This window comes from Nanorana parkeri, unplaced genomic scaffold (assembly GCF_000935625.1).
Source record: "Nanorana parkeri isolate BGI_ZX_2015 unplaced genomic scaffold, ASM93562v1 scaffold1157, whole genome shotgun sequence".
NCBI lineage: Eukaryota > Metazoa > Chordata > Amphibia > Anura > Dicroglossidae > Nanorana > Nanorana parkeri.
Genome location: NW_017307425.1, coordinates 27,013 through 40,650, shown reverse-complemented (window position 1 = coordinate 40,650; position 13,638 = coordinate 27,013). Strand labels below are relative to the sequence as shown.

Below are 13,638 nucleotides of genomic sequence, written 5' to 3'. Positions count from 1 at the left end.
TAAAAGGAATGAGTATGGATTTGGTACCCAAAAAAATATGTACACCTAACCATAACAACAAAAATAATTGAGGGTAGAAGATGGCGAGCTAACAAATGTTGCTGTTATTTTTCTCTACAGCTGCTGAGATCAGTGTGAGCCATACACAGTGCAAATCATGACAACCTCTGGAGAGAAGTCATATACAAAGTAACCAGTCAATGAATGTAGATTTTTTTTTACGCGCTCTGGACATTGTTGCAGCTCAGCTGTGATTGTCTTATTATTTATTTTAGAGGAATCCCTTTCTTTTCCCTCCCATATGAATGTGGAGTTCCCCTTTTAGTCCTAATCTAGTGAAGAGACACTCAGCAGGAAGCAGAGATCACAGATGTAATGAGCGGCCGTAATAAAGACAATTACAAATAACACATCGAGAGATTTTATACACTTCTATTAAATATAATAATGATAATATAAAATACTTCTATTAAACATTTACAGGGAGAGATTTGCTTTATGAAGTTTGTGGTTCTTCTTTAAGCTTCCTGCTATCCATATGACGAGCGCCGTTCCAGATACGGCCGTTACCTATAAAATTACCACTCATCAGCATTTCCGCGTCCTCCATCAATATTATTTATGGAAAAAACAATGGGGATGATATTTATCGCTCTCCTTGAATATGATCCCAGATGGAGGAGTGAAGGAATGAACGTTCCATCGTCTCAGGTCTGCAGTCTTATTCTCATGTGCGGTCTTTAAAGGGACCCCAAACGTCAGAAAATGTTACCAACTGTACCGGGGTTATTCACAGAAGAGTGAAGAGTTTGGAGAAGGCCGGAGAAGGGAACAATCTAGGACAACATCGCTGGACCGGAAAGTGAGCAAATTTTTCCAATCAGCGATGTTGTCCTAGATTGTTCCCTTCTCCGGCCTTCTCCAAACTCTTCACTCTTCTGTGAATAACCCCGTGATCTTGAAGAGTTTTTCACACTATCGTATTCTGCTGATGAAGGTACAGCACACCGTCTCTACAACGCGTGCGTGAACTCCATTGAAGTATTAATGTTGAACGACATCAATTCCTCTACATCACAAGGCACAAACCTGCACTATAGCACACTGCTATACACACACTTGCAATGCACGCACCTACACTATAGCACCCCAGAATGCACACACCTGCACTATACCACACCGCAATGCACGCACCTACACTGTAGCACCCCACAATGCACACACCTGCACTATTCCACACAGCCATGCACACACCTGCACTATACCACACAATGCACACACCTGCACTATACCACACCGCAAGGCACACACCTGCACTATACCACACCGCAAGGCACACACCGGCACTATACCACACCGCAAGGCACACACCGGCACTATACCACACCGCAAGGCACACACCTGCACTATTCCACACCGCAAGGCACACACCTGCACTATACCACACCGCAAGGCACACACCTGCACTATACCACACCGCAAGGCACACACCTGCACTATACCACACAGCCATGCACACACCTGCACTATTCCACACAGCCATGCACACACCTGCACTATACCACGCAAGGCACACACCTGCACTATACCACACCGCAAGGCACACACCGGCACTATACCACACCGCAAGGCACACACCGGCACTATACCACACCGCAAGGCACACACCGGCACTATACCACACCGCAAGGCACACACCGGCACTATACCACACCGCAAGGCACACACCGGCACTATACCACACCGCAAGGCACACACCGGCACTATACCACACCGCAAGGCACACACCGGCACTATACCACACCGCAAGGCACACACCGGCACTATACCACACCGCAAGGCACACACCGGCACTATACCACACCGCAAGGCACACACCGGCACTATACCACACCGCAAGGCACACACCGGCACTATACCACACCGCAAGGCACACACCGGCACTATACCACACCGCAAGGCACACACCGGCACTATACCACACCGCAAGGCACACACCGGCACTATACCACACCGCAAGGCACACACCGGCACTATACCACACCGCAAGGCACACACCGGCACTATACCACACCGCAAGGCACACACCGGCACTATACCACACCGCAAGGCACACACCGGCACTATACCACACCGCAAGGCACACACCGGCACTATACCACACCGCAAGGCACACACCGGCACTATACCACACCGCAAGGCACACACCGGCACTATACCACACCGCAAGGCACACACCGGCACTATACCACACCGCAAGGCACACACCGGCACTATACCACACCGCAAGGCACACACCGGCACTATACCACACCGCAAGGCACACACCGGCACTATACCACACCGCAAGGCACACACCGGCACTATACCACACCGCAAGGCACACACCGGCACTATACCACACCGCAAGGCACACACCGGCACTATACCACACCGCAAGGCACACACCGGCACTATACCACACCGCAAGGCACACACCGGCACTATACCACACCGCAAGGCACACACCGGCACTATACCACACCGCAAGGCACACACCGGCACTATACCACACCGCAAGGCACACACCGGCACTATACCACACCGCAAGGCACACACCGGCACTATACCACACCGCAAGGCACACACCGGCACTATACCACACCGCAAGGCACACACCGGCACTATACCACACCGCAAGGCACACACCGGCACTATACCACACCGCAAGGCACACACCGGCACTATACCACACCGCAAGGCACACACCGGCACTATACCACACCGCAAGGCACACACCGGCACTATACCACACTGCAATGCACACCCCTGCACTATAGCACCCCACAATGCCCACACCTGCACTATAGCAAAACCACAATGAACAGATACGAATACTCTGTGCATCGCACTGCATTGTCAAAAATAGTCGACAGCTCAAATGAAAAATGTGTGGCAATGCAACCCAATAAGGTCTAGGGGGCTGTAAAAGACTCAGGAGCTTGTGAGAACAGGCGAAATACTGACAGGGGAACTAGAAAGGCTTTAATCAATTTGATTCATTTTACATTTTGTAAACCGGTTTATGGTTTTGTTTCTAATAGCTTCATAAAATCTTTAGTGCTTCCATGGCAACTTTTGTTCACCGCCTACTCGCTTTTGGTCGGTTTCTCTCTCATTGACACTACATATAGATTGTGAACTAGAGCCAGGAAGGAGGGTGGTTTCTTCTACAACCCATCCTTGTAGGTGTTACAAACTGTTGTCTGGCTGGCCAATAAACAAAGCTGCCCCCCCCCGCCCCCCTTTTTACCATATACAAATATAACGCCGATTTGTCTAGAAGAGATCTAATATAGAGTAATACTTAACATAACCGATGATCGTGCGGCAAACATTACTACCCCCAATCCTCTTCTCTCCAGCACCGGAATGTAGTCTGGCCCTCGCAGTCATCATGTACAATGCAGGACTGGCAGTGGCTGCTGGTCCTTTATTGTAAGGGATGATGTCGGAGGAAAGAGCGGCTATGGAGGACCAACTGTGGGGATTGATCCACCGCACTCCAGACCCATAGAAGAAGAGGGTGCTGGTATGACGTGCCGATGGCACCAACTATGGAGGACCAACTGTGGGGATTGATCCACCGCACTCCAGACCCATAGAAGAAGAGGGTGCTGGTATGACGTGCCGATGGCACCAACTATGGAGGACCAACTGTGGGGATTGATCCACCGCACTCCAGACCCATAGAAGAAGAGGGTGCTGGTATGACGTGCCGATGGCACCAACTATGGAGGACCAACTGTGGGGATTGATCCACCGCACTCCAGACCCATAGAAGAAGAGGGTGCTGGTATGACCTGCCGATGGCACCAACTATGGAGGACCAACTGTGGGGATTGATCCTCCGCACTCCAGACCCATAGAAGAAGTGGGTGCTGGTATGACCTGCAGATGGCACCAACTATGGAGGACCAACTGTGGGGATTGATCCTCCGCACTCCAGACCCATAGAAGAAGTGGGTGCTGGTATGACCTGCAGATGGCACCAACTATGGAGGACCAACTGTGGGAATTGATCCACCGCACTCCAGACCCATAGAAGAAGAGAGTGCTGGTATGACCTGCCGATGGCACCAACTATGGAGGACCAACTGTGGGGATTGATCCACCGCACTCCAGACCCATAGAAGAAGAGAGTGCTGGTATGACCTGCCGATGGCACCAACTATGGAGGACCAACTGTGGGGATTGATCCACCGCACTCCAGACCCATAGAAGAAGAGAGTGCTGGTATGACCTGCCGATGGCACCAACTATGGAGGACCAACTGTGGGGATTGATCCACCGCACTCCAGACCCATAGAAGAAGAGAGTGCTGGTATGACCTGCCGATGGCACCAACTATGGAGGACCAACTGTGGGGATTGATCCACCGCACTCCAGACCCATAGAAGAAGAGAGTGCTGGTATGACCTGCCGATGGCACCAACTATGGAGGACCAACTGTGGGGATTGATCCACCGCACTCCAGACCCATAGAAGAAGAGAGTGCTGGTATGACCTGCCGATGGCACCAACTATGGAGGACCAACTGTCACTGCTGCAACCGCTGGAGAGGAAGTCTGAGGAACTCTGGATTACGGGAATTATAACTTTATTCTTATTTAGGATATACAATATTATACGAGAACACGTACACAGTCCTGACTTCCATCAGCTGGAATAAAGGAATTCTTCCTCCGGCTCCATCTCTCCGACACAAAGTTCTTTTTTTCCACTTCAATCTAAATTTAGCAACAAATGTAACAGAAATAATGATACATTGATACCACGAGGTTGTCAGGTCCCCCCATCCTCTGCACTCCTTTAACTCCTGAATGGACCGATCTGAGGTGAATGCGATTTGCACGGATGATGAGATGAACTCAAACCGGTGAATGATCTTTTCACGCAATTCTACATCTCAAACACTCGGTGAAGGGGGGGGGGGGTTTGGCAGACGTTCCTGACGCCTGGCCCAGCGAGGCTCAAATCACAGCAACCCGGGCGCTACGACTCTAAAATCCAATGAATGAAAGGAGCGGGGCCAGTGGCAGCTAAATCAGATAGAAGACTGAAGGGGAGGACAGATAGGAGGCTGAAGGGGAGGACAGATAGAAGACTGAAGGGGAGGACGGCGGTCAGATTGAAGACTGAAGGGGAGGACGGCGGTCAGATAGAAGACTGAAGGGGAGGAGGGAGGTCAGGTAGAAGACTGAAGGGGAGGACGGAGGTCAGGTAGAAGACTGAAGGGGAGGACGGAGGTCAGATAGAAGACTGAAGGGAAGGACGGAGGTCAGATAGAAGACTGAAGGGAAGGACGGCAGTCAGGTAGAAAACTGAAGGGAAGGACGGAGGTCAGATACAAGAATGTAGGGGGGAGGACGGAGGTCAGATAGAATACTGAAGGGAAGGACCGAGGTCAGATAGAAGACTGAAGGGGAGGACGGAGGTCAGATAGAAGACTGAAGGGAAGGACGGAGATCAGATACAAGAATGAAGGGGAGGACGGAGGTCAGCTAAATGGGATTTGGTACTGCGATCCCTATTGGTTCATGTAAAGTGTGAGTTTTAATGACAGGCCCTTGAGCAGTCAGCACACGGGTTGGCCATCTATGGTGCAATCTCGGCCTCTCTATTGGCTGCTGAGCTGTGGGCGAAAGCCGGAATTGTGTTTTAAGTTTATCTAAAGCCAAAGCTCGCTGAGAGACTGGAAGAGGGGTTCCGTGTCCTCACCAGAGTCCCCACTACGGAGATTCATTCTCCCTCTTGCCGCCAGGACTATAAATTGGGGTAAATCCAAAATTTTGAGTCGTCATCAGAAATAGAAGGGGAAACATTCCAATTTGGAAACTTGTTCTGGCAGAAACGGTCAGAGGGGATTGACCAATAGCAAAATACCCGAAAACGCCCGTACAGGCCAATCGGCAATGAGCGCGCCGCCCCCTCCCGAGGCTCAAATCACACGCAGCTCCTTCAGGGCTTGTTCACACCAAGCGCGGAGCAGATCCAGAGCAGAGCAGGTGCAGACCGGATCAAAACTGCGTCCAATGTATTCCAATGGTATTTTGAGCTCCAGTTCAAAGCGTGCGGATCCAGAGCAGGCGAAAAAACTGCGGCAAGCCCTATTTTATCTGCTCTGGAACGCATCAAAACGCATGCAAGTGCCTGAAAGCCCATGTTAAACTTTAAAAAAATGATTTTATTTTTTTAACCAAAAACGGCCCGGAACGCATCAAAAACGCGGCACAACCCACTGCACTGCGTGTGCAGAAACCTGACCGGACCTGCTCTGCATTTGGTGTGAACAAGGACTTAATGTCAGGAAACGTCCTTTGTGGAAACGTCTCTGACGCTGCAATCAGTTAATTGATCATCTAAGTGATGTATTACAGGCTAAAGGTCTAATATGCAATCAATAAATTTCAAGGCTCCTCGTCCAGATGGTCCCGGGGACGTAGCAGCACGCGGGGCCCCAATTAGCGCAATAACGGCTGGCGGTGCGCGGCCCCCGGGGTGACACAATCCACTCAGAGGACGGCGGGGGAGCCCAGAGCGCAGATGGGGCCCGAGAATAAATCTCATTTATCTACCTGTGACCGCATCAGATCTCACGCCGTGTCCTGAACCATAAACGTGGAGGCACTAAAGGCAAACCCAAATCACAGGAAGTGTCTGAGCGAAGGAGCGTCATGGCGGGATCACCAGCACTGAGATGTAACAAAGGACGGAAAAAAAGAAGAAAATATATATTTTTTTCATTTCAAAAAAAGGAAATAGCAATTGTTTATGATACACTGCGGTATGGAGATGAGGGGGTGGGGGGGGGGGGGAAACTATAGTCCCAAAACACTTCCTGTGCTAAAGTGACAATGTTGCTGCTCTACTCCACAGGATACAGTACAGGGAGTGAACGTTGTCACCCTACAAAAGGGTGAGAGGACACCTTACAGAGACCAGGCGAGGAGAAGGTGAATTGCAGGCCTGTCCTTGGGTGACAATGCTCCTCCATGTATACAGTGCAGGGAGTGATCGTTGTCACCCTACGATAGGGCTACAGAACACCTCTATGTTACAGAGACCAGGTGAGGGGGAGGTGTTTTATAGGATGACAATGTTCCTCCATAGATACAGAATAGGGAGTGTTGTCACCCTATGATAGGGCTAAAGAACACCTCTATGTTACAGAGACAAGGTGAGGGGGAGGTGTTTTGTAGGGTGACAACGCTCCTCCATAGATACAGTATGGCGAGTGATCGTTGTCACCCTATGATACGTCTATAGAACACCTCTATGATAAGGAGTCCAGGTGAGGGGGAGGTGTTTTGTAGGGTGACAATGCTCCTCCATGGATACAGTACAGGGAGTGATCGTTGTCACCCTACGATAGGGCTACAGAACACCTCTATGTTACAGAGACCAGGTGAGGGGGAGGTGTTTCATAGGGCGTCAATGTTCCTTCATAGGTAGTTTGGTGAGTGAACGTTGTCACCCTACGATAGGGCTACAGAACACCTCTATGATAAGCAGTCCAGGTGAGGGGGAGGTGTTTTGTAGGGCGACAATGCTCCTCCATAGATACAGTATGGTGAGTGATCGTTGTCACCCTACGATAGGGCTACAGAACACCTCTATGATAAGCAGTCCAGGTGAGGGGGAGGTGTTTTGTAGGGTGACAATGCTCTTCCATAGATACAGTATGGTGAGTGATTGTCGTCACCCTATCATAGGGCTACAGAACACCTCTATGGTACAGAGACCAGGTGAGGGGGAGGCGTTTTATAGGGTGACAATCCTCCTCCATAGATACAGTTTGGTGAGTGAACGTTGTCACCTTCACATCACCTGTAAATAATTCTGAGAAAACGAAAGCAGCCGCCACATCCGAGGGCCGGGAAGCTGCAATCGGTCCCGTTTGTGATAGATTTTGCGCAGGAAGCGCGGCTTTGTCGGCAGTAAACATGGCCGTTCCTCTTCCAGCCTCCGTCACCCGCGCTCCCCTGTATACAATGTAACAGATTTCCTACATTGGGAGATGAGTGATGAGCGCTCAGCTCTGACAATGACACGCAGTCAAGTACCATGGAGGACGAGTACGCGGCCAGCGGGAATTAAATGGACACATTGTAATCTATTTATAACGCCCCAGAGAGGCTCCTGAGAAGACAAATTGAATCTCCGCCATTAGACGGTGACCCCGCGACACGGCACCCCAGGGGGAGGCGTGGAGGATAGGGACCATCAGCGGCCGCCACGTTTCAGAGTGATGGGTTTAGTGACGCGCCATCCGAGCGCTCCGCATCTGCTGAATAGACTTCAGACGGTTCCATTATCTCCGGATGACATCAGACAGACTCTTTATACCCAAAATAAATCTCCTCCGACTCTGCTTTGTATGTAAAATGTCCTCCCAGATGTCCCCGCAAGTGCGGCTCCTCTCCGGGCGCCGCTCTGAGCTTCAGTCACAATAAGGCCCCTGCGATTCCAACTGTCTTTTTTATGTCCCGATTTCAGCCTTCACAACCCACTAAGGTCCACTGTTGTCACAGTCAGGAAATCCATCCTGACAAATGCCATGCAGCCATTGCTGGAGTGCATGCAGCCAGAAAGTGGCTGTGAAGAGGCTGCAAGAGATCAGCAGCACCAAAAAAAAAAAAAAAGAGGAAAACAAGGATTTGATTAAAAAAGAGACAGGGTAACCCTATAAGATACGGTGAGAAGGGACTAAAGGGATAAAAAAAAAAGCCCTGTATATAAATCACTGCATAGCACAGTAAAGCCTTCTTAGAACAGGAGGTGATCACATGTCTCATTCCATCACATATCCCCAAAAATAGAGGATTATTCCTTATTTCAGGAAAGAGGGCGGGGCCATGCAAATCATTCCTTTACACCCCATCGGGCAGATGCTCATCCAGAAATGCCGGTGCATAGAGCAAATATAACCCAATATTCCAGAGCCATTTATTCCAAACTGCACACCGCTGTTTTAGGTAGGGATGGACCGATACCGGTATTTCGGAGCCGAATACCCTATATCTTTTTTCCGGTACTCGTCGATACCGGATGTCCCAATAAAGAATCCAGACGGCGTGTAATGACTGGCCACCCGGCTTCCTGATTTGCAGGGAAGCCTTCTCCACGCTTCTTGTCACTAGGTGACGAGGGAGCATAGAGCTGGTTTTCCAGCCACTCAGGAAGCCGGGCAGCATATAATGACTTGCTGCCCGGCTTCTTGATTGTCCAGGAAGCCAACTCCGTGCTCCCTCGTCATGAGGTGACGACGGAGCATGAACCCAGCTTCCCAGGCAGCATGTAATGACTTGCTGCCCGGCTGGGCAATGGAGCCCAAATACTCGGTTTCAGGCTTGTTGTCCTTCCTCAGTGCAGTGTATGGAAACCATGGCTTCTATGGAGGAGGACTTGGGACCCAACGAGACAGTAGAACCATAGAACCATACTGCACTGGTGATGGCCGAGGTTGGGTAAGTTCTGCCGATATAAATTTGGACTTCTGTAATATGTTACTAATAATGGAAACAAATATCTCTGAATCCTTTGCTGACGTCTTCTTCTATTGTATTAAGACCCGACATAGAACAACAATGGGGGTTCATCTACTTTAATGGCATCCATAGTGACATCTTCTCTTGTAGAGAAGTCTACGATGGGCCACCCGACCCTTCACTCTCCACCGTCTTACTCAACAGGTCTGAAGACGTTTTGCCGGCTGCTCATCTCATACACAGAGGAAAGGAAAAACTTACCACGGCGGAGGACGTGTCAAGGGCCAGAGACGTCCAGCTTAGCAGCATCGTCATCAGTCCGAACAGCAGCATCCTGGAAACAAAACCAAAAAAAGACTCAGTGGCCATAGAACACGGTTCCTGGAAATAAAACCAAAAAGTTCAACTCGGCTGCCATACAACATTGTTCCAAGAACATCACTACGATTATCTCATCTGTTTATTCTGGAAGTGCGAGGCCTCATGAATCCAAGCTATGGTGTCACTGGCAGCAATGGAGCCAGGAGTGCTTCCTATTGTATGAAGAGATTCTCTAACCAACTTCTGTCTGGACTTTCAGCAACACAGCTACATAGGGGACGCCAACCTTGATCCACCTCCATCCTTATTGGCCTATTTAAAAGAGAACTATGGGGTAAGTGTTTTTCCCCATAGTTCTCTTTAGGGTCACGGGAGGACATATACTAGCGTCCTCCCGTGACCCATAGCTCAAAATATATCGGGCTACAGCCCACGATATACTGTGAGCGCCGCAGCCGGGACGGATCCCGACATTAATGTCAAGATCCACCCAGCTGCGCGAGTGATAGCTGGCTCTGCCTATCTAAGGGAGAAACAGCTGTGCCCGCCCCTTTCTTTCCTCCGCTTAGCGCTGAAGGATCGGAGAGGGGAGAATCCCTGCAGGGAGTGGTGAGTGACAGTCACCGTTGTCTGCAGGGAGACGATCGAGAAGTGAGCAGATCGTGCTGGTTTCTGCTCACTTCCCGATCGATAGAGCCGACCTGTGACAGCTTCTTTGTCACAGGTCGGCTCTAACTATGAGGATGAGTTGAAATCACTCACCTCATTAGTTCTCCTTTAAGTTACCCCCACATAGAAATCAGACTGCAGAGCAGACACAACTGCAAGCCTGATGTCGCCTTTAAACTGGCAAGTGACAACCTGACAGATAGGATAGCCGAGATTGGATTTGCAGCCACTACTTGTGTTTTCCTTTTACATAGAACGAAAAGGAAAGAGCATCCATCAGGTGTTATATTGCTATCTGTGTCCCTACTGGGGAGATTTCCAATCACTTCCTGTCCTTATAACGGTCACAGGAAGTGTTGAGCAATCATCACCGTGTAGACAAAGATAGTAATAAAACCTGACCGGGGGTTGGAACCCCTTCCCTACGCCATACAAAACCAATACAAAAAAGCTTTTGGGGTTCCACTTTAAAAAATACTTTAAATGGCTCGTGAGGAGGTACTCAAAAGAGACCAATCAGGGCAGAGTGACAGGTTTCTTCAAAGGCCAACCCCCAACCACCTTTAAAGCGGATTTCCACTCCTCCGTCACTGGTGGCGTCAGCTGGTGTAGGAGCTTACAGGGCGTGATGATGGCACCCTGCTCTGTCACATGACAGTGTGGATGTCTATTAAAGCCTCTAGGCTCCAGCACTGCATCATGGGAGGAGGTGTATGGAGACTTTAAAAGGAGCGCCAGGTGATCATCTCAAGAGTCCAAAAAAAAACCTTTATTGGCTTCATAAATGGGGACAAGAAGATATGCACAGCCAACACATTTGGGGGGGGTCAGGATTCCCCCTTCATTGCATGGACAATGGGACTCTGGATGGATTTTATGGTGGCTGAGGTGGAAAAAGGAACGGCACTGGAGTGATGTGAAGGAGAGTATAGTTTGGTCCATAGACACTGTGTTCTGGATGGTCAAGAAGACAGGTTCACTTTGAGTAAAGGAAGGCTTTATTTATGTCTTCGTCAGGATATGTCCTTTAATTCCAGCGTCTAACTGGCTGAATGGGGCTTCACCGCCGTCTCCCCTTGCTTTGGTACAAAGAAGCAACATATCCAACACTCTACATTCGGTCTCATCTCTAATGGCGAGTCCAGCAAAAACAGCCCGGCCCTATCCCGCTACTGTATTATTCATGTCCACTGCAGACCTCCGGCTCCTCGGCAATTAGCTTCTATCTCCTGGCTGGTACCCTCTTCTCCATCCCAAACAAGACGATCTGAAATCAATGGGTGCGCCAGGAGGAGGCGGTGAGATGCAGGAACCTGTAATCAGAGCATCCCAGGAGGGGCCCGCCTGACAGATGGAAAGCTTCAATGCCTTTATCTGCCTGCCTGCTTACTTGTTTTCCCCTTCGTGGAGATACAAAAGGCTTCCAGCACAGCAAGCCAATTATCATCGTATAAAAGGCAGCCCAATGCAATTACTTAACTGCAACACATTACAGAGCTAACACACTTGAGGAGTTGGGTTTTAATTGGCTTAACCTCTATATATAGACATGTGTCTTTACAAATACGATTAGAGAGTCGAGAACTAAAGAAGAGCTAAGGAGTAACCAAAAGAAGTGCCAATACAATATTATATATAACCGTATTCATGTGTGTGCAAGTATATACTGTATGTATACAGATCGATATTATATGACCAAACGCTTGTGGACCATCACACCTACATGAGCTTGTTGGACATTCCATTCAGAAGCCAGGAGGTAGCGCTTGGCCTTATTCCCAACACACCTTCTTCTATGGGTCATCGTCAGAGACTTTCCTAGCATTGGGGCCCTACTCATAGCTACACTAGATGGCCAAACATTTGCAGACACCTGACCATCACATCTATGACCTTCTTGGACATTCGTTTCCCAAACCATGGCTTTAATGTGGAATATGGAGTTGGCCCCTCTTTGCGGCTATACCATCCTCCATTCTTCTGGGAAGGCTTTTTACGTGATTTTGTGAGGTCAGGATAACTGATGTTGGTTGAAAAGACACAATTGGCATTCCAATTCATCCCCAAAGGTGTTCAGTAGGGTTGATGTCAGGACACTTGAGTTCCTCCACCAAACTGGTCACACCATGTCTTTATGGAGCTGGCTTTGTACACATAGGGCAGTCATGGTGGAACAGAAAAGGGCCTTCCAAAAAGTGCATTTGTTGGTATTGGTGCCCATTGAGCCAAAAGAGCATTTGTGGGGTTGGGTACATCTCTTGGATGAGAAGATGGCTGGTGTTCAGTTGGGTTGAAGTCAAACCAATTATAATGGAATTGCCCCCATTTCTCCCCATACTATCAATATTGAGGTGCCCCCCTTTGCAGCTATACCATCCTCCACTCTTCTGGGAAGGCTTTACACGAGATGTTGGAGGGTGTCTGTGGGAATGTGTCTAATTTATGAGGTCAGGTGCTGATGTTGGATGAGAAGACCTGGTACACAGTGTTCCAATTTATCGCAAAGGTGTTCAGTAGGGTTGAGGTCGGGGCTCTGTGCAGGACACTCGTTCCTCCACCTAGCTGGTCACACCATGTCTTTATGGAGCTGGCTTTGTATACAGGGGACAGTCATGGGTGGAACAGAAAAGGGTCTTCACCAAACTGTGACCACAAGGCAGGAAGAGCCCAATTGTCTTGTATATATGATGTACACATAACAGAACCGTCACTGTAGACACCTGAACTCCATCATTAGGAGGCGGGTTTACATATGTTTGCCATGTAGTGTCGGTGTGATGGGCAGCTAACAGATGTTTTGCCCATATAGTGTACAGTATGTATGCTATCAATAGAACCACCCAGCAGCAAATTCTATAGGAAAAGCTACAATCACGTATATAAAACTTGGACTGAAATGTATCAAAACCCCAAAAACAACAATGTCATACATTGAAGTATACCGGCCCTCAGCTGTGGTGGCTGCATTCGTTTTCTTTTCTCCAGTCGTTTCCCTTTATTTTCACCTGATGATCCTACAAACAACTCACTTCCTGTCCCCGGGTGGCAACACTCACTCCTCCACTGTATGTATAGATAGTTGCCACCAAGGCCGGGCTGCAAACATGTCTTCCTCTCT

General features: G+C 49.2%; 1 protein-coding gene across 1 annotated transcript in view; it reads right to left on the bottom strand.

The window, feature by feature from the left end:
* Nucleotides 1-13,638, bottom strand: part of TTYH2 (tweety family member 2) — a 48,448-nt gene that overhangs the window by 18,858 nt on the left and 15,952 nt on the right. The window contains exon 6 of the mRNA XM_018568219.1: nucleotides 9,792-9,864. Within this exon, the coding sequence (XP_018423721.1) occupies nucleotides 9,792-9,864 (73 nt within the window). The remainder of the gene's footprint in view (nucleotides 1-9,791; nucleotides 9,865-13,638) is intronic.